This window comes from Scyliorhinus canicula, chromosome 18, assembly GCF_902713615.1.
Source record: "Scyliorhinus canicula chromosome 18, sScyCan1.1, whole genome shotgun sequence".
Classification (NCBI taxonomy): Eukaryota; Metazoa; Chordata; class Chondrichthyes; order Carcharhiniformes; family Scyliorhinidae; genus Scyliorhinus; species Scyliorhinus canicula.
Window position 1 is genome coordinate 34,337,081 of NC_052163.1, and position 22,666 is coordinate 34,359,746.

The window sequence follows — 22,666 nt, forward strand, 5'->3', positions numbered from 1 at the left end:
GAGAAAACTGTCATTCAGACACAACACTCCTGACTCTCAACATTTATCTATCATCACTGTTTATCGTTTTAGGTTTACCGCATGAAAACAACTGTTGTAATTGCATTTACAAGACGCTCTCTGTCACTTGTCACTTTATTTGGGTCATCAATCCCACATGCCATTTCCTGCAATTGTAGCAGGCCATCTGATGTAAAGAACACTGGGCTGGATTCTCCGTTTCAGTGACAGTGTTGACGCCAGCGGAGCATGTGTGGTGTTTTACAACAAAAAAAATCTGCGTGAAACCCTCACCGCTTCCAGGACCGGTGAGGGGCTAGCAGAGGCGCCGGGCGAAACTCCCGGCTACTGCCCCCAAAATGGCCGGAGAATGGCCGGCACCCTGGCCGCACATGCACAAGGCTGACGATCTGCAGTGGTCGCCCTGTACAATATGGCGCCAGCCATGCGCAGACCCGCCATCCGTGACCAATCAAGGCATAGCTGATAAAACTGACAGAACTCCAGTCAGGGCTGCAGGACTAGGTGGAGTAAACTATCCCTTGGAAAAAGGAAAAGTTTCAATCTAATATGTTAGTTGATGATGACAACACTGATTGGATGCCTTGTGACTGTAGGCCTTCTCCGTTTCACATCTTACTTCAACTTATTACATGTGGACATCCAGGGTTGTTTAGTGTGGAGCAGCACACAGAGAGGTCGTTGGAAAATTGTGAAAAGTGGTCCGTAATTTACCCAATTTGCACTGCTGTGGTTGAGATTCTCAGCCATTAGCACAATACTGGGTGGGGTTTTCCGCGCAATCCGCTGCCCGTCTTGTGGCGATGGAGGTGGCTGGCAGTGGGATCTTCTGGGTCTTCCGTTGTCAATGGGCTTTCCTGTTGAACGTGCCCCTTGCCGCCGGTAAACCAGGCGTGGAAAGCGTAACATTCTGAACACTGGAACCAAAGTTTCAAATATAGGTTTGTGTAATCGGCTTGATAAATGGTATGAATGGAACGAGAACAACAGCACCTTACAACTGAGTTATTGTCCGATTGCAGGCAAGACATATGATTTGCTGGCTAGTTGACATCTCAGTATTTTCTGTGTCCTCTTGGAGTAATTCTCTCAAATATGAGTTGACCATCTACTGTAAAACAGCAGATTGTTTTTTTTCCTGACTGCTGTGCCTATAAATACAATATAAATGTATATATAGGGCGGAATTCTCCGCTCCCGCGCGGAATAGGGAAGGCCGTCGTGAACTCGGCCGAGTTTCGCGACGGCCTCGGAGGCCGCTCCTCGCACCTTATTCACCCCCACCTGGGGGGCTAGGAGCGGCGCTCCGTAACTCTCGGCCGCCGGGCCTTGACGCTTGCGTCAAGGTGGCGCGCCGAGAATGACACGACAGCGGCACCTAAGTGATGTCAGCCGTGCATGCACAGGTTGGCCGGCTCCAACCTGCGCATGCGCGGCTGACATCACGACGGCTGACGGCTCCAACCCACGCATGCGCGGATGCCGTCTTCCCCTCCGCTGCCCCGCAAGACGCGGTGGCTTGATCTTGCGGGGCGGCGGAGGGGAAAGAGTGCGTCGCTTGGAGATGCCGGCCCGACGATCGGTGGGCACCGATCATGGGCCAGTCCCCTCCTGAGCACGGCCGTGGTGCTCACTCCCGTCTCCGCCTCACAAGCCACAAACGAGCATTTGGCACCCATGTTCACGACGGCAGCGACCAGGTGTGGTTGCAGCCGTCGTGAACCAGTCGGGTACGTCAGGCCGCTCGGCACATCCGGGCAGGAGAATCGGCGATTCATCCAAGCGGGAGGTGGGAGAATCGCGGGGGGGTGCCAGGGGGGACGTGATGTGAGTCGCCCGGCCCTCCCGCGATTCTCCCACCCGGCGTGGGGAGCGGAGAATCGCGCCCATAGTCTCAGGCTATAGGGAACTTTGATAAGTTTGTTGGTTTTGAGTCATCAGTGCTGCTATCTCCAAGCACTATCTGTACAGTTGTACATGAGACGTCTGGAGCTATATTTTACTCTGTTCCATGGATGTATTTAAAAAGTAGACATGAGCAAAATTGGGTGCAATGAAGGCTGGAGAATGTGAACTGACAGTCTATTTGAGCACTACCCTGAGAGATTTATACCTCTCTAAAAATACATTTTTCGAACCGAATAAAATGTAGTTTAGAGATCTCTATCACTGTAAATTGTGATTTTTTTTGAAGAGGTGGCTAAGCTGTGGACAGGGAATGTCTTTGGCTATTATATTTATATGAGCTTCCAGAAAGCATTTGAAAACGTCTCAGAAGGGATTGTGAGCTAATGTTGAAACTAATAGAATCGAAGGCGAATGGTTAGAAAACTGGTTGAGAGAAGGAGCAAGTAACTAGGAATACTTCCAATTGGTACTGCCAATTTTTTTTTACATTACTTTATGGAATGAGAGTATTGCTTTCAAGGACAACATTGGTTTCTCAGTCCTAATTGCCTTGGGAAAGATAGTGGTGAGTTGCCAAAATTAATAATGATTTTGATAATGGGAAAAGAACCACAGATCTAAATTTATCAATAACGCAAAAACAGGCAGCATTGTAAGGGGGATGCAGTTAAGAACCTAAGGGGCAGCACAGTGGCACAGTTGGCACTGCTGCCTCACAGCGCCAGGGACTTGGGTTCAATTCCAGCCTTGGGTCACTGTCTGTGTGGAGTTTGTACGTTCTCCCTGTCTCTGCGTGAATTTCCTCCGGGTGCTCCGATCTCCTCCCACACTCCAAAGTTACAAGTATGGGGCTCTAAATGATGTACTCATCTGAGGCCGCAATGCGATGGTCGTGCTTGATGAAGCCAGACCTTATCTTCTGCAGTCCAGTGAACATAGAACAGTACAGCACAGAACAGGCCATTCGGCCCTCGATGTTGTGCCGAGCAATGATCACCCTACTCAAACCCACGTATCCACCCTATACCCGTAACCCACGCAACCCCCCCTTAACCTTACTTTTTAGGACACTACGGGCAATTTAGCCTGGCCAATCCACCTAACCCGCACATCTTTGGACTGTGGAGGAAACCGGAGCACCCGGAGGAAACCCACGCACACACGGGGAGGACGTGCAGACTCCGCACAGACAGTGACCCAGCCGGGAACCGAACCTGAGACCCTGGAGCTGTGAAGCATTTACGCTAACCACCATGCTACCGTGCTGCCCTGAAGATCTAACATTTTTCAAGGCTGTGCAATTAGTGAGACAGGCAGAACCGAGTTTTAATCCAGGGTGATAGATAATCATTGTATCATAGAATTTACAGTGCAGAAGGAGGCCATTTAGCCCATCAAGTCTGCACCGGCCAATGGAAAGAGCACCCTACTGTATTACCCTACCTAACACAGGAGATGATCCAATTGATGCTCAAGTATGATACCTGTACCAAAGCTGAATGGTTCAACATGCATTTCTGTAGACTTTTCACATTTGAACAAGACATCTGAAATGGAGATTCACTCTGTGGCATCTGTTGACAAAAGCTTAGCACACCTTGTGAGGAGCTTGGTTTTCACCAGACATGATGTACACAGTCCCATTATACAATGACACTTTACTACTAAAATCATTAAGCACACACTTTGGGATGCCTAGTATCAATCACCTCACATTCGGAATTGCCTCAGCACCTGAAATCTTTCAACATACCATGACCGGCATTTTGAAAGGGCTGAAAGGAGTCATCTGTCATATGGTTGATGTTTCCATCCCATGGATCCATAAATTGGATTTCTATGCCAGGGTGTGTTACAATGATTACAGTCTACGGACCTTACGTTCAATCATAAATGTGAGTTCTCCAAACCCATATTTGAGCATGGAAATATATCCCAGATTCAATTCCAGGCTTGGGCCACTGTCTGTGTGGAGTCTGCACGTTCTCCCTGTGTCTGCATGGGTTTCCTCCGGGTGCTTCGGTTTCCTCCCACAAGTCCCGAAAGACGTGCTGTTAGGTGTATTGGACATTCTGAATTCTCCCTTTGTGTACCCGAACAGGCGCCGGAATGTGGCGACCAGGGGCTTTTCACAGTAACTTCATTGCAGCGTTAACGTAAGCCTACTTGTGACAATAATAAAGATTATTATAAGCTCCAGAACTGGGAGAATGCCGAGATATCATTCAATTTTAATTTGCTGGATTAACAGTTCTTGGGATCCAGGGCGCCATTTGGGTTCCTCTGATAGACTAAAAAGCATAGTTATACTAAAATCCATGTTGAAATAGGCCCATACAATGTTTACAAGCTGCATTCATAATAAAGCAACCCTTAACACAATATATGATGCTTAAACTGCCTAATTTAGTCACTTATACAAAATAAAATAATAACTGATTTGTAGTTTGTGAGCCTAATATTCAGACTCAATTATATCTTAGCAATTATCTACTGTCAGCATCTAATTATAATTAAGGACACTATATACCAAACTGTACACCATAACAGTGAATATTTCAATTGCAGTTATTTCACAGCAAGAGAAATCCTAGTGGTATCTGTTATATGCACCATCTCCTTAAAATAATTGAATCTGCCTGCTATCAGATACTTCTGGTGCTTAATTTAACGAGGAAATATTTTTTGAAGGAAAGAATGACAAGAAATAAATGTGGAGCATTTATTGAATGCTAGGCTTGAATAATTGGGAGACCGAAAACCCTGCAATTACCATGAATATGTGACATTTACATATGCTAAAATACTGCTTCTGCAGTTTTAACCCATTGCCAACCCGTGATCCCACATTACAATCCTGCCCATTCCAATCGAGCACTCTGTACCATAGCCCTGTGTGAAATTTGATAAGGCTTGGGGCCGAGAAGCAGTTGGAAACTTTGCACCTTGTGTAAGAAGCGCCAAGAGCCAGGAGAATGATACACCGTGGAATAGCGGGCTATGGGGAAATGGAATGGAAAAAGAGTTGAGACCGGCATAGATCAACCATGGCCATATTGAGTGGCGGGGCAGGATTGAAGGGCCTGCTGGCCTACTCCTTCTTCTAATTCTTGTGTTCTTGGTAAAGGAAGTCAATGTGCATGCCACAAGCCCCTCTTTCCTATTTCTCATGGGTTACTCATAATAATTCTGAGACAATTAAAAGGAAGGTTATCGCTATTATTTATGGGAAGGCCAGCATTTATCTGCGACCCCTAGTCACAAGGCCTGACAGTTCCCATGCATTCATCCACTCCTGATTTTTGTACTTTCAAATACAAAAGCTCAATGAATTGTCATTGATTAAGGACTTTGGTTGGTGATGCAAAAATTTTCATTTAATTAATATAATTTAACATACGCCTAACATGGACTGTCTCTACCTTGAATTAAATGCTGTTATTTTTCATGCTATATTGAAGAGAATTCTGTGAAAGCACCCAGACTTGGCACAGTGCAGTTTAATAAGGATTGGCTAAAAATAGCCGTTTACCAAAGCACAATTTATTTCAACACTCACAGCCCTTTGCTTCTTCATCCTCCGAATATTGTGGGTTGCGCGTTTAAGAAGAAAAACTGATACTACGTTCCTTTAAAAATTATATAAGTGTATTGAATTCGAATATAAGACTATCCCATGAAATTAAGAAATTATAATGAAAACTACTGATAAATTAAACTGCATTTTTGTTTACGCTCAGTGTTCAAATTCCATAGTTGCGGGCAATACGTTGTTTAATAAGGTGAGGAGAGATTGTGTCGTGTCATGGTAAATGTCCTAAGAGCCTGGTATACTATAGCTCTTATTGATAAGAGGATATTGATTGAAAATAAATAAATGAAGATGGTATAAAGCAAATAAAGGAGTGTAATTATATCAACATTCAAATGAGATAAATTAAACCAAAAAAAATTAAAGTTGTGTTTTTTAAATTTAAAATTGTAGAGATTTAAGATTTGAAAAACACAGAATGTGAAGTGCCATGTTCATTTGTAAAAATACAAACCCTCCTTGACTATAACAGTGATTTACTCCCCTAGCCTGCTTAGTCCCTTGACTCTTCCTTCCTGTTGGTCACCTGATTTTTAAAAGCTTTCATCAAAGTCCACACAAAGGTTTCTGACATTGGGTGTGAAGTGCCCCATCCATTGTTGCAGCTGACAATTTTTAACGGATGTGTCGTGTGCAATATACTTTGCCTTGCTTTGCTGAGTGGGGTTAGAGTTGATCAGCAGTTTGCAATACTGCTTTTTGAGAAGAAGTGTGGTTCTTAGTAGCATCCAGGGATGAAAAGCTCAAGCACTGGCCTTTAATCTGGCGGAAATACCAGCTGCGGCACGGTGGCACAGTGGTTAGCACTGCTGCCTCACAGGGACCCAGATTCAATTCCCGCCTTGGGTGACTGTCTCTGTGGAGTTTGCACTTTTTCCTCATCTCTGCGAGAGTTTTCTCCGGATGCTGTGGTTTCCACCCACAGTCACAAAGAGTGCAGGTTAGGTGGTGTTACAGAGATAAGGCGGGAGGTGCACTTTGAGGGTTGATGCAGACTAGATGGGCTGAATGGCTTTCTTCTGCACAATAGAGATTCTCTGGGCTGGATTCTCTGTTCCGCCACGCCAGATTTCTGGTTCAGCACGCTGGCAGGGTGCTCCATTTCGCCGGCTGTCAATGGGGTTTTCCGCTGTGGGGCAGCCCCACGCTATCGGTAAACCCCCAGGCTACCGGCAAAGTGGAGCATCCTGACGGCGGAGAATCCAGCCTTATGTTTTCCAAGATCCATGGTGCGTATGCATCACCCGAAATTTATGTACTTTTTAAAATTTAGAGTACACAATTATTTATTTAAAATAAGGGGCAATTTAGCGTGGCCAATTCATCTACCCTGCACACCTGTGGGTTGTGGGAATGAGATCCCCCCAGACACGGGGTGGATGTGCAAACTCCACATGGACAGTGATCTGGGGCCGGGATTGAACCTGGGTCCTCGCCCCCGTGAGGCAGCAGTGCTAATCACTGTGCCATCCTGCTGCTCCCCCTATGTCTATGGTTATGCATTTACAACATGTATTTATTGTATATCCAATGCTTTCATGTATGGCACGCTCTGCCTGGACTGTGCGCAGAACAATATTTTTTTACTGTACCTCAGTACACATGACAATAAATCTAATACTAAATGATATCAGCTGAAGGATCTGGTAAAGGATGCTGAGTGATCTTTCTACAGAAGATTTATGTTGATAGGCAGGAATTAGCAAACCGAAACAGCATGAGATATGAAGACACATAAGAGAGTGGCAAAGAAAAAAATAATTAAGTACAGGGGCCACATTACTCAACTGTGCTCTATTGATCAGTTCATGAATAATTTACTTTCCACAATCCAACACAAGCTTATATTTTGCTAACCCCAACCACTCTCTAGTAGCTTTTTAAAGTAATAGTCGCTCTTTGTCTTAAGACATTCATGACACCGTTGCAGAGAAGAGACAGTTGCCAAGTTACCACTGTTGGTTTTATGGCCTATCAGTATTCAGCGTTTTATAAATTCAGAGCTGACAGGGGCACATTTTATTGTATGAATTCTAAATGGGGAACTGAGATGGATCAGAGAAAGAAGTGGAACTGAGAAACTAGGAAAGAGGTACATGCAAGAGAAAAACAAGCCTGAAGGGAAAATGAGAGTGTCCAGGAAGCAGGTGCCCTAGTGGCAACTGACAAGCTCGGCAGGAGGGATGTCGAACAAAGTTGTAAAGGTGACTTCAACAACAGCATATGAGAATCATAGACACTGAGCACAAAGACACTGTTCAAACACCAAGCATGTACTTCACCTTGCAGACATGTTGTCCTTTAAGTACAACTTGTTCTTCCTAGAAAGCTATTATTTTTAAAGTCATAGGGGATGTGCAGCCGACATGTACAATTACTTCAATTGATAGCCTATTTCATCCTTTCAATTAGTTAAGAGATGTCCAAATGTTCTTCTGAATACAGATTGAATTACTTCCCGTAACAGCCTCCCCGAACAGGCGCCGGAATGAGGCGACTAGGGGCTTTTCACAGTAACTTCATTTGAAGCCTACTCGTGACAATAAGCGATTTTCACTTAGTTCGGTGCTGAATAAATGTGTTCTTCACCTTTTATCTATGCAACAAATATCTAGATTGATTTGTGCCTGTTGTCAAGTGATTGAGCAATTTGACTAAAAACATAAAACAGCACTTTCCTTTTTATATTAGAGCTCAAATTTCAGAAGTCCATCTTGCTTACTTCAAAGAAAATCAGAATCTGGCTGCATTTTGATGTTGCCCCCCCCCCCATAGAATCATAGAATTTACAGTGCAGAAGGAGGCCATTTGGCCCATCTGTCCCTTGGAAAGAGCACCCTACTTAAGCCATCTTTAAGACTTTGCCCATAAGCGTTTAAGTCTTTGTATTATCATACCATTGCTTTCACTTAAGAGATGACTGATGGTGATAACACTGGATAAATCATTATCACCTCTATCATACATTCCTTGTACCCATTAAAGCAGCTGTCAAAACTAATTTATTGTAAAAAAAATAAGTTAAGCCATTATCCGCGAATATCACCGACAGTAATTTGCAGGGGGCTTATATGTTCCACTGTTATTAAATGGCACAACCACAGGGTGCAACTGAGAAACTTTTACAGCAAGGTAGCTAGCAAATTTGAAAGATCATGACGACGTTATATTCAGGATCAAATATCAAGTCATGGATTTTCAATGAATACTGCATACAATAGCAACCCAAGGTAAGTAAGTCTGCTTTATTCCAGAGAAAAGGGGAGTAATGTGTGCGGCTTCATTCTAGGCATTCTTTCTCTTGCAGTTATGTTTTTTACTATGGCCATGGATATTCAGCTAAAGTACTGAAAACTGCTCCAGTTATAATATTAGAAAGAACAGAAAATCGAGCACATTGCTCCATTGCTGTCGGGAGTATACTCCAGGCCATCATTATCAAACCCACTGACATTAATTATGTTGCCCTTTGCTGAATTTCATAAGAGATGGATTTTCTTGATAGAATGGCAATTAAGACTTCATTAATCCATTACCAAGTCTTATGGTGCAGTGGTGTCTCTGAGCCAGAAGCTCAGGATTTAATTCCCACTCCAGGATTTGATGGCCAAGGAAGGTGTGTTCATAACATAGCCAAACAGTGCAAATACTTCCAACACATGCCAACAGCAGGCAGCAAGAGTGGGGAGATAACTGTTCAATCATCTCTACAATTATTATCCATAGCTCCAAGCTAAAGCAGGCATGTGAGATGCATATTGCCACAGCAACCCAGGCTCCTTGGGGAATCGGCTGCTCAGTTAGCTGGGAGTCAGGTATGGATCAGGTTGATGGCAACCAGGGTTCGATCCCTGTTCAGGATGGAGTGGATTCGGGATTTGCATTCCTACCTTGTCCGTAGTGGAGGTTGTGCTGATTGGGTTGAAGAAAATTCCATTATTGGGCAAATACAGGCTCTGTAGGTTATACAAAAATTAAACTTGTCAATCGGGACAAGTAATATTGTGCCTTCTGAGGTTTTACACTCCGGTGCTATGTTTTCCAATGATTTTGAACATGATTAGTAAGCTGGCAGCCTAAATATCATTGCAGAAAGGGAACCTATAGTGTGATTAATCTTTCTCAACAGAGGAATTGACTTGGTCTTCCTGAGAATCAACACTGTTTTTGCCATTGTTCAATTCAGTCCGTAGTGACACAGCTGCTACACTTCTTTCAGCTGGGTAGGGGTCTGTCGAGGTTATCAGCCAGGTGAAAATGGCATTTTAATGGTATCAGAGCATCCATGAAACTAAAAGCAGGACTTGTGGATGCAAACTTTCCTGCAAAGCTTCGATGGGAGTGTCGTGTGTTTGTCCATTTACCTCAATCCTATACTTTGTCATTCTGAGGAGGTTTTGCCAAGATGTTATAGGTGATTGGAAAATGCCACCCAAGAATTTTATTGCAAGACAAAAATATATGACTTACTATTCCTGCTGTACAGCTATGCCAACAATAATGCACATTGGTAACACAGGTTGAAAGGCCATAATATTAATGGGCAGACACTGCAAAGTGGGTGGCATTAACCTCTTCAATGAATTCCCAATCATTTTTATTCATTCACAAGATCTGGGTGTTGCTGACTAGGGCAGGGTTCATTGTCCATCCCTAATTGCTCTTGAGAAGGTGGTGGTAAACCACCTTCCTGAACTGCTGCAGTCTGGGTGGTTAAGGTACTCCCACAGGGCTCTTATGTAAGGAGTGCCAGGATTTCAGCCCAGTGGTGATGATGGAACTTGATATTTTTCAAGTAAGGCTTTGCAGAGATACATGCTTAGCTGCTCCCATGTGTCTTTTGCTCTTGACCTTCTGGGATGGGATGTCAATCTAGCAGGTACTTATCAAACTTTGTGAATCTTTTTGCAACTGCACTCACCTGGGCAAGTGGAGAGCATTCCATTATTCTTCTGACTTGTGCCTTTGAAGGTGACATAATTGCGTTGGGGAGTCAGCAGGTGATTTACTCATCACTGAATGATATCAGCCTCTGACTTGTTCTTGTAGCTAGAATATGTATGTGGCTGCTCCAGATAATTTGCTGGTCAATGAACCTCTCAGGGCATTAATGGCGAGGGATTCAGTAATGATCATGCCATCAGTTGTCAAGAGGATGTGGTTAGACTTTTCTTTCTTGGTAATACGTATTCCTACATTAGTTGTACTGCCCAATGTATATAATTCTTCTTAGTTCAATAAACCTCTGCTGTGTTTGAACGATGCCTCATCAATTGCCTCACAGTATAACATTGGCGACGAGAATAAATCAAGCTAATTGACAGAAATCATCAAAAATTCTGAAAGGGAGGAAGAGTTTCTCAAAGTACTAAAAAGGTAAAAGATCTTCTGCAGTCAAAGAGCAAAGTCACTATTCAGAAAAATTGATCCATTTGATCCAGAAATTGAAAACTGGGGCCAATATGTCTAATGGCTTAGATACTTTAGCGCTGTCAATGAAATCACAGCAGAAGAAAAACAGAAAGTAATTGTACTTACCATTTACAGCCCATAAACAAAGCTTAACATCTCTAGAAGCTCCGGACTCCAAGTCCTTTGATTAATTGGTATAATTAGTGATGAACCATTACAACCCCCAACCCTCCATTATTGTGCAGCGCTATAAATTATCATACTGTCAGTAGAGGTCTGGCTTTTGTAGCCACACTTTGACAAATTTGGAATGATGTGAAATTGCTATTTCCCTCAGTGATATCCTGCGTGACTGGTTGGTCTGTGGGATCAACAAGTTAAACATTCAGAAGTTGCTGGCAGAAACCAAGCTGTCCTTGGACAAGGCAGTTGAATTGGCTCAAGGGACTGAAAGTGTTTTAGAATTGCAAAGCATGCAGAGCGAGGTGAACCAGTTATGGCGGGAAACAGCTGCCACTCGAGGTTCCTGAAGTAAGAGAACAGCGTTGCCTGAAGAGAAGAAAAGTGACTGGCAGTCACAAGGCTGAGAGGATTGGTACCATTGTGGGGACGAACATTTCAAGGACAGATGCAGGTATAAAGAATTCAGCTGTTTCACATGTAATAAGATAGGCCATTTGCAAGCCCGATGCAAAGGCAGACAGTCGACCAGAAGTTCCCTCCCAAAAAATTGACAGTGACTCCAGTCGACAAGCTTGAGGAAAAATTTATAGGAAAATCAGACGTGTACAAGCTTAATATGGTGAGACTAAATAAAATGCCCCCTTGAGATCGTCCATGTCGTCAATGGTCATCCAGTTAACACGACGGTACCGGCCAGGGCTTATGTATGGTGGCCAGGGATCGATAAGGACATAGAAAGCACGATCAATCATGTGACCACTGTCAGTCACAACAGAACCTTCCACCTGTGGCACGGCTCCGAGGACCCGGGTTCGATCCCGGCCCCGTGTCACTGTCCATGTGGAGTTTGCACATTCTCCCCGTGTCTGCGTGGATCTCACCGCCACAGCCAAAAGATGTGCAGGGTAGGTAGATTAGTCACGCTAAATTGCCTCGCAATTGGAAAAAAGGAATTGGGTACTTTAAACTAAAAAATAAACAATAAAATTGTTCAGTCGTTCTTAGCCAAAAGTGACCGACAGTGAAAGAAATGAATCATAATCAAGATCAAACCACTGCTCCAAATTTCCTTTGTTGGTGTATCTCAAACTCAATGGCTTTGTACAGATGCACATAGAAATGGTTAGATATTAAGCTATCATAGACATACAATTCACATGAGCAAAATCAAAATTCATTAGGTCAAATGCATTTTTAATTTGCTGACTTTCAATTGCACTTTACATTTTCCCAGCCAATATTCTGGCAATTTCAACTCTGACTTACTTGTACTTTTTGAAAGAGAGACCCATGTTTTGCTTCATTTGTTGAAGTCCATGGTAATCCGTGTAAATGATGTCAAAGGACAATGGTGCAGTCAGCGGACAACTTCCCCTCCCAGGAGGTACACCTAGGAAACTAATGAACAGCAACAATAAATATATAGAAGTGGCCTGTAAATTTAAAATGATATATTTATACTTTAACAATGATTTTACAAATAAAACCTAATGGGGGAACAGTTGGATTGTGCGAGAAAATGAGCCAGTTTTGGAACCAACTCCTTTAGAAAACGCATATAGAAAATAGGAGCAGGAGTAGGCCATTCTGCCTTTGCTGCTATTCAATATGTTCATGTCTAACCCTCTATCTCAACATCATTCTCTCTCTCCCTCTCTTCCCAAACCTCTTGGCGCGTTTAGTGTCAAGAAATTGGGCCATTTTCTTCTTAAATATATTCCTTGACTTAACTTCCACAGCCTTCACCAGTAGAGAATTGCACAGGTTCATCATCCTCTGAGTGAAGAAATATCTCCTCATCTCAGTCCTTAATGGCTTGTCCTATATCTTCAGATTTTGACCCTTGTTCCAGAACCCCCCTCCCCCTGCAACCCCAGCCAGGGGAACATCATCTCTGCATCCAGTCTTTTATGCTCTGTCAGAATTTAGTGTATATAGGCCTAGTCAACACAAACGCTCCTCGTATAACAATCCTGCCATCCCAGGAATCAGTCTGGAGAACTTTGGCTGCACTCCCACTATGGCAAGTAAAGCCTTTCTTGTGTAAGGAGACTAAAATTGCATACCGGACTCCAGGTGTGGTCTCATCAAGGCCCTGTATAGGTGCAGTAAGACATGCTTGCCCTTGTACTCAAGTCCTCTTGCAATGAAGGCCAACATGGAAATTATAGATCGGTAAGCCTGACTTTGGTCATTGGTAAGATTTTCAAGTCCATTATTAAAGATGAGATTGTGGAGTACTTGGAAGTGCATGATAAAATAGGACTGAGTCAGCACAGCTTCGTCAAAGGGAGGTCACATCTGACAAATCTATTTGAATTCTTTGAGGAAGTAACAAGGAAGTTTGACAAAGGAGAACCAGTGGATGCAATTTATTTAGATTTCCGGAAGGTCTTTGACAAGGTGCCGCATAGGGGACTTTTAAATAAGTTAAGAGTCCATTGTGTGAAGGGTAAGATCCTGGCATGGATAAAGGATTGGCTGAATGAAAGAAGGCAGAGAGTGGGGATAAAGGGGTCTTTTTCAGGATGGCAGCCAGTGACTAGTGGTGTACTTCCGGGGTCGGTGCTGGGACCACAACCTTTCACAATATATATTAATGATCTGGAGGAAGGAACTGAAGGCGCTGTTGCCAAGTTTACAGATGATACAAAGATCTGTAGAGAGGCAGGTAGTATCGAGGAAGCAGGCGGGCCGCACAAGGACTTGGGCAGGCTAAGAGAGTGGGCAAAGAAGTGGCAGATGGAATCTAATGTGGAAAAGTGTGAGATTATGCACTTTGGAAGGAGAAATGGAGGCATAGACTATTTTCTAAATGGGAAGGTGCTTAGGAAATGAGAAGCACAAAGGGACTTGGGAGTCCTTGTTCACGATTCTCTTAAGGTTAACGTGCAGGCTCAGTCAGCAGTTAGGAAGGCAAATGCAATGTTAGCATTCATGTCGAGAGGGCTAGAATACAGACCAGGGATGTACGCCTGAGGCTATATAAGGCTCTGGTCAGAATATTGTGAGCAGTTTTGAGCCCCGTATCTAAGGAAAAATGTGCTGACCGTGGAAAGGGTCCAGAGGAGGTTCACAAGAATGATCCCTGGAATGAACAGCTGTCGTACGAGGAATGGTTGAGGACTCTGGGTCTGTACTCGTTGGATTTTAGAAGGATGAGGGGGGATCTTATTGAAACTTACAGGATACTGCGTGGCCTGGATAGAGTGGATGTGGAGAGGATGTTTCCACGTGTAGGAAAAACTAGAAGCAAAGGACACAATCTCAGACTAAAGGGACAATCTTTTAAAACAGAGATGAAGAGGAATTTCTTCAGTCAGATGGTGGTTAATCTGTGGAACTCTTTGCCGCAGAATGCTGTGGAGGCCAAATCACTGAGTGTCTTTAAGACAGAGATAGATAGTTTTTGATCAATAAGGGATATGGGGTTATGAGGAGAAGGAAGGAGAATGAGAAAAATATCAGCCATGATTGAATGGCTGAACAGACTCGATGGGCCGAGTGGCCTAATTCTGCTCCTATGTCTTATGGTCTTATGCCATTTGCCTTCCTGACTGCTTGTTGCATGCCTGCTTTCAGTGACTGGTGCACAATGCCACCCAAGTTCCTTTGTGCATCATCATTTCCCAATCTATCACCATGCAAACAATACTCTGCCACTCTGTTTTTCCATCAAAGTGGAGAACTTCACACTTATCCATGTTATATTACATCTGTCATGATTTGCCCACTCCCTCATAGAATCACAGAATCAACAGTGCGAAAGATTAAATTATTAAGTCTGGAATTATAAAGTTAGTCTCAGTAATGGTGACGATGACAACTCACATCTATTTTAAAACCCATTTGGTACACTAATGTCATTTAAGGGATAAAATTAGTTGTTTTATTCTGGTCTAGCCTAAATGTGACTCTTAACTGCTCTCCGAAATAGCCTAGGAAACCACTAATCATGCTTCCTCTAAAAACCTTTAGCACATGCTCAAAATGCCCTCACCATGATGCATAGTCATATCAGAAGTGTGCATGCACATTGTCCAAATGCCATTTTGGTACCAAATTGACACCTGTACGGATACTCCGGAGCCCAATTTCTCAATCATTGCATTTCAGAAAAATAGGGGAAAAAAAACTATCCTTTCTGAAACACAAACGGATTATAGCAATGAATTCTGGCTACACACTGTCAGCTCCATCCTGCACAAAGCTCCTGCAGGAAAATTATCAATAAATAATGCAAGGAGAATTCTCACGAAGGTGGATGCAAGCTGTTAGAAATGTTATCGATTGTCCTTTAGCAAGCAACCTCATCAAGTGAGATTGATTGGACTATCATGAATCTTCATTGGCAGAATACTAGGCATGAGGTCAACCTGTGTATAGCAATGCAGCAACAGAGCTCGCTGTATTGAGATTGCGAGAGAAGGCAGACACACAGGTAATGCTTTCTGTTCCTCATTTCATTTCATGAACTCCCTGCCCAACAGCACTGCGGGAGTATCTTCATCACCGCCTTCTCAAAGCCAATTAGGGATTGGCAACCAATACTGGTCTTGCCAGCAATGCCCACATCAGGTGAAGTAAATTGTAACTTTTGCTTGTGGGTATTTATTGCTGAGAATAATACATTCGGAGAGGGCCGCAAGTGGATCAACACATGGCACAAAATAAACAGGTGAAAAGACGCATACCAAAAAAAATGACCTGAATATATAACCTACAGAATGCAGTCAGAGGACAGAACATATCCCTTGCAAAAAGATTCAGGTTGGAAATTTTAATTTTACGAAAATTGATTCACAGGATATGGGCATTACTGACAAGGCTGTGTTTATCTCCCATTCCTAGTTTCCCTGAGAATGTGTTGGTCGACTTTCCCATTGGGCTGCTCAAATGGCCTGGCGCATCTGATTGACTTGCTTGGCTGCTTCAGAGAACAACTAAGAGTCGATCACATTGGTGTGGGACTGCAGTTACATATAATCCATGCTGGGTTAACACAGCACGTTTCCTTCCCTCTGGAAAACGAGGGAAACAGTTGAGTTTTTTTATGACAATCCAACAGCTCCATGGGACCATTATGAAAGGAAGACCAAAAATATCCCAGAATCAAGGTAATAAAAAGATTAGCTTTTATAAAATGTACTCTTTCATGGGATGTGGGCATCACTGGCTAGACCAGCATTTGTTGCCCATCCTTAAATTGCCCTTGAGAAGGTAGTGGTGAGCCATATTCTTGAACTGCTGCAGTCCATGTGGTGTAGGCACACCCACAGTGCTGTAAGGGAGCGAGTTCCAAGATTTTGACCCAGCAACAGTGCAGGAACGGTGATACGGTCTGAATCAGGATGGCGAGGAGCTTGGAGGGGAACTTGCAGGTGGTGGTGGTGTTCCAATGCAGCTGCTGCCTTGTCCTTCTAGGTGGCAGAGGTTGTGAGTTCAGAAGGTGCTATCAGAGGAGTTTGGAGAGCTACTCCAATACATCTTGTATATGGTACGCACCACTCCACCGTACATTGGTAATGAAGAGGGTGAATGGGGTGCCAAGCTATTTTACCCTTGATGGTGTTGAGCTTCTTGCATGTTGTTGGAACTGCACTCTTTCAAGCACAATCATCTTCCTTTGTGCTAGGTATGACTCCAGCCAGAGGACAGTTTCTTCCAGGATTCCCATTGAGTCCAGTTTTGCTCGTACTCCTTGATACCACATTGGGTTAAATGCTACCTTGATGCCAAAAACAGTCACTTTCCCGGCAACTCTTGAATTCAGCTCCTTTTGTCCATGTTTGGACTAAGGCTGTAATGAGGTCAGGAGCTGAGTGGCTCTTGCAGAACACAAATTGACCATCTGTGAGCAGGCTATTTCTGTGGAAGTGCTGCTTGCTAACATTGTCGACTACACCTTCCATCACTTTGCTGATGATTGAGAGAACACTGAGGTGGTAATTGGTCAGGCGAGATTTGGTCTGCCTTCTGTGGACAGAACGTACCTGGACAACTTTCCACATTGCCGGGCCGATGCCAGTGTTGTAGTTGTGCTGGAACAGCTTGGCTAAGGGCGTGGGAATTTCTGGAACAAAAGTCGTTAATACCATTGCCACTACATTGTCAGGGTCCAAAGCCTTTGCAGTATCCAGTGCCTTCAGCCATTTCTTGATATTATGTGGAGTGAATCAAATTGTCTGAAGATTGGAAACTGTGATTCTGGGGACCTCCGGAGGAGGAGGCCGAGATGGATCATCCACTCGGCACTTCTAGCTGAAGATTCTGGCGAATGTTTCAGCCTTATCTTTTGCACTGATGTGTTGGGCTCCCCGTCATCGGGAATGGGGATATTTGTGGACTCTTTTCGTCTGGTAAGTTGTTTAATTGTCCATCACCATTCACAACTGGATATGGCAGGGCTGCAGAGCTTAGATCTGATCCATTGTTATGGGGTCGCTTAGCTCTGACTGTCACTTGCTGCTTATGCTGTTTGGCATGCAAGTAGTCATGGCTGTAGCTTCACCAGGTTGGCCCTCATCTTTAGATATGCCTGGTGCAACTTCGGGTATGCATTAAACCAGCGTTATATGATTCTCTAATTCAATTTAAAATCTTAAAGCGAGTCTTGTTTGGCAGGGAAAATGTTTAAAGTAAGATGATTCCTCAACAGAAACTATTTTAATACAAGTGTGTGGTGTAAACATCACATTATTTTACCTGGTTAAAACAGTACACAGCTAAGTCACACAAACCAGAAATATTCAGGTTCAATTCCCAGTCTATCTGTAATTAGCTTGCCTCGGGTTGGAAGTAGGAGCATTATTGATCTCAGTACCCTAATGTCAGTCAAATTCTCATTCTCGATTGCCGAACAGTGAGTTGTGCTGGATGTTTGAGGGGTTGAACCATTTGCATGGAAGGGATGGGGTTTGGTTTGGACGTTGATTACCCTGCTGGTCTTCTAGGCAAGGAAATTACGGTGCCAAAGGGCGAGGAGGTGAAAAAAACATGAAAGTGAGGTTTTGGAGATGACAATTCACATCCCTCTCTCGCAGTCAAAAGTAGCCTTTGTGGGAGCCATCATAAATGGGTTCCAGGCAAAACAAACACAGCATGGAGGAGCTGGTCATTGAGGCCATCATTCTGTTCCCACACTTCAGCAAGATAGGTGCTTCTGTGTGTAACATTTTGTCAAGTGTTTTCTATAGATTCAACTGATCGATGAATAATTAGATCAGCTGGATCCATGAGTTTGCCGTTTTTAATCAGAAGCTTTTAGCAATTTGAATTCAACATCATTGCATGTTTTGCCAAAGCATATTGATTTCTTAGAAAGTGAATTTGATTTCCAGTTTGCTCCTTTTGTTCAATATTCACACAGTGGACAGAAGAGTTTTCCATGGTTTCCCCATATCTTAGTACTCTGCAGCATCCATTAGTTTGGACACACAACATTGCCAAGATTACGGGCAGTGGAACATCACCACCTAGTGGCCTGTATCAAAATGTATCAATCTTGCACTTGTTACTTTTGAAAATATTAACTGTAACACAACACAAGATGTTACCCAATGCCATCTTGGTGCCCGTATAATTACAATCATTAAAGTCAGGATGAAACATTTGTCCTGAGGCGTATGTCTTATTTCAACATCATTCATTGAATTGTTATAAATACGACATGGTACTGGAGCAGGATATTAAAAGGACATGTAACCATAATCTAAAGATGTTCATTAAAGTTCTTAATCTCTGAAATTTGTTCTATGGCTACCAGCTCCAATCACATTTAATATCCAGGCGCACAGATGGGTGTTCCTTTTTCTTGTTCTTCCATTGTTAGCCAATTGTTCCCCGTCCTCCTGCTCTCCTAGATGTGTAACTTTTTATTGACATGTTTTCATAGATAAAGGATTCTCTCCACTCCCTTATCCAACTGGTCATTTGTCCTAACAGTAAGTGTTATCGGTAATTTGACTATACAAGGCATTATGGGTGGCCCTCACCCACTCTTCCTTGAATGTTCGCACATAGCATGACCTGCAGCTGTGAACATCCCCTCATTAGTCTCAAGGTGCTGAAATCAGTGTTTGTGTCACTCTTTCCACATCGGAAAGCTTATTATAAACCATAAAATAACACAACACTGGCCACTCAGCCCATCGAGTCTACACAAACTCTTTGAAAGAACAATCAAGTAAATCCCACTCTCCAGCTTCTTCCCTTTGTCCCTGCAGTTCTTTCTCTTTCAAATTATAACTCAATTTGTTTTTTAATGCTATTATTGAATCTGTATCCACCACCCCCCCCCCCCCCCCCCCCGATCAATCAAGACATTGTAAATCATAACCACTCATAGCCTAAAATAATTTCCTCACTTTTTCTGTGGTTCTTTTGCCATTTACGTTTCACTAGTGCCCTACAGTTATCGACCCATTGACCATTCGGAAGCGTTTCTCATTATTTACTCTATCTAAACTTTTCATGATTTTAAGCACCTCTATGAAATATCCTCTTCGTCTTCTCTGGTCTGAGGAAGACGATCTCAGCTTCTCCAGTCTATCCACATAACTGTAATCCCTCATTCCTGGTAAATCTCTTCTGTGCCCTCTCCAAACCGTTTGTGTACGTCCCTAGTACAGATTGGTGATCACAAGTAAGTACCTCCTTCCTCTACATGACTCTTACTCACAGGGTCATATTTGCAGTAACTAAGGATGAAGTTTCATAATCTCTGGAAAATTGACAATTTAAGGAACCCAAAACGTATGATTGTAATATGCCTCTGTAAGGTATGCTCGGCTGAGGATGTGTATTAAAGTACTCACACAACGGATGGAATTTTACAGTCCCAACAAGGCAATGGCGGGACTGTGAAATGCAGCGAGCCATTCAAAAGTCCACTGATTTTGGAAGGACAAGAAAATTCTGCCCCACGTCTTTGAACTTCTCAGTTACTTCCCCACACTTGCAGATACAGATTGCTGCAGCACCATATTGAAGCTGACACTGAAATATAGATTCATTGCTGCCCTTCGGTCTTTAGTGTAGTGTCCATAATTCAAGTTTCTATTCAAACATGCACAACATTTGGCAGTGTGCCACTCTCTGGTGCAAGGGATTAATACTTCATGTGGCCTTTCTGTGCATTTTCAGATGTACCAGGTCATTGTTCAGAATAACTCACAGGATAGGCTGCTGATAGTCACAGGACCATTATGTCAAGAGGTGCAGCATTTACTATTGTAGACAGGGCAAGTAACCTCTTTCACAATATTTGCTCACTGGCTTAAACACAAGTAGGGATGTAAGATAGCCACATGAATGGTTAATATCTGTGGTCTTTAAACTTTCAATAGCTCAACACTTTGTATCTGCTTACATACAAACATACGAGTCAGGAGCATGAGTAGGCCATTTTACCTTTGAGCCTGACCTGCCATTTGATAAGTTCACGGTTGATCTGATTGTGGCCTCAACTCCAGTTTCCTGCCTACCCCCGGACCATTTGATTGCCTTGATAATTAAGAATCTCTCTAACACACCCTTAAAAATATTCACTGACCCTGCTCTCTGGGGAAGAGAATTCTACAAACACACTGGAAGAAACAAATTCTCCTCATCTCCATCTTAAATAGGAGATATCTTGGACTGGTTTCTCCAGTGGCGGGATTCTCCACTGCACTGGCAGTACATCCCCGCCCGGGGATTTCTGGACGACATTTTCCAGCGTTCAACGTTGGGAACATCATTTTAACATATTACCATATCATTATCAGGCCCATACGCCTGAATCATTCCCCCCCGACTCATCACAAAATCCATCCACAGTGGCATGACTGCAGCGCAGTGTGAACCACAGCTGGTCGCCCAAGGCATGTCCTTGCTGATCAAACCCTGCAGGGGAGCTCAGGTCTGTGCAATACTTGGGGGGGAGGGGGAGAAGATCATGCCTGGGCACTACACTGGCACTACCCTTGGCACTGTCTGGCCTCAGGCATTGCCAGGGGCCGTGTCAGGCGAGGTAGGGATGTTCTGGGGTGGGGGGGGGGGGGGGTTCGAGGGTGAACAGCTTTGTTCTCTGCACTGTGGCAGCCTTTTACAATGCCGCCCCAATCCTCAGCTGTCTAATCTGCTGGCAGGGCAGCTGAATCAGAGGCCGTCCCACTAGCAATACATTGTGGGACCTGATCTTTGAAGTTTCTCTTTAAATTCCCAGACTATACAGTGGAGAAAGCCACCATTGCTGACGGCTTCAACGCTGCTTTTCCTGCCCGATTTCAGCCTTTGCAGATTTCCGGGAAAATCCTTCCCTGTCTCTCATTCTTCTCAACTCCAATGGATGCTGACCTAACCTGTAAAACCTTCACTTATAAAATAACCCCTTCAAAAGATATAACTCTTGGGGCTTAAGGAATCAAGGGATATGGGAGGAAGGCGGGATCAGGGTATGGAACTTGATGATCAGCCATGATCACAATGAATGGTGGAGCAGGCTTGCAGCACCTCCTCCTACTTCTATTTTCTACGCATGTTTCTATGTAATCCAAGTGCATTGCATCTGCAGGTTCCCCTAACCGCATTACTTGTCACTTCCTCAAAGAATCAATAAATTAGTCAAACACAATTTCCCTTTCACAAAACCACATTGATTCTGTCTGATTGTATTAAGATTTTCCAGGTGCCTTGCTATAACCTCCTTAACAGTAATTCTACCCTTTCCATAAGGCTGCTGATTTCCATCCAGTTGATGTCAAACAGCAGTCTCACTATGAAGACCAGGTATTATACTGTCTACATATTAAACTGTCTAAAAGGCCAGAGGCTTGGGCCATGTGACCTTCTTTCTACACAATGACTTCAAAAGGAATATTTATCCAGCATCTAGAATTGACTTTGGTATCAGGACGGATAATGGCTGGGATTATTTGGTCCCGCCCAAAGCAGGAATCATTGTGGGTGGGACAGAAATTTTTTTCAGATCAGCCAAAGGACATTGATTGTGGGTGGAAATTCCTGGTCCAGAAAATCCTTACTAATGTCTCATCCATTAGTTGCCAAAAGGGATGCTACCTGCATTGAGGGTTTGGCATTTGGGAAACGATTGTCTCAGCAGAGCCGAAGCTGGCAAGCTTGGCTTATCAAATACAAATGACATTTCCATAGTTCCTTTTGGAATTATTCTGACCAGTCTCTGGTGCGATTTGAGTCTGTCAGTAGTTCTCTAGGCATAACAAAGGGTGACTTTGCAAAAACTGAGGAAAGGATTATTTTGTCCTTGAAATGCTTGGGGATAGCTCCCAGACAGAAGCCGAACCCCGTGGGTCAAGTGACTTACAGCAGCTATTTTAATTTTCTTCGCTCAGTAGAAAAACACCAGTTTGTAAAATAAATAGCAATGAGGATAAAGTTTTAAAATGGGGTGTTTCTTTGCGTGCTGTAGCAACCCAATATATTATGATCACTGCTAAACAGAGGTTACTTTGCTGTGAGGCCATTAATTAATACTGCCTCATTGCACACAATCAGGTCTAAAATAGTCTGCTTTTTGGTTGGATCTAG

At 43.4% G+C, this 22,666-nt stretch overlaps 1 protein-coding gene across 3 annotated transcripts in view; it reads right to left on the minus strand.

Moving 5' to 3' along the window:
* Nucleotides 1-22,666, minus strand: part of LOC119953757 (alpha-1,6-mannosylglycoprotein 6-beta-N-acetylglucosaminyltransferase B-like) — a 1,231,367-nt gene that overhangs the window by 233,393 nt on the left and 975,308 nt on the right. For all 3 annotated transcript variants that reach the window (XM_038778343.1, XM_038778342.1, XM_038778344.1), the window contains one exon: nucleotides 12,383-12,514. In XM_038778343.1, the coding sequence (XP_038634271.1) occupies nucleotides 12,383-12,514 (132 nt within the window). The remainder of the gene's footprint in view (nucleotides 1-12,382; nucleotides 12,515-22,666) is intronic.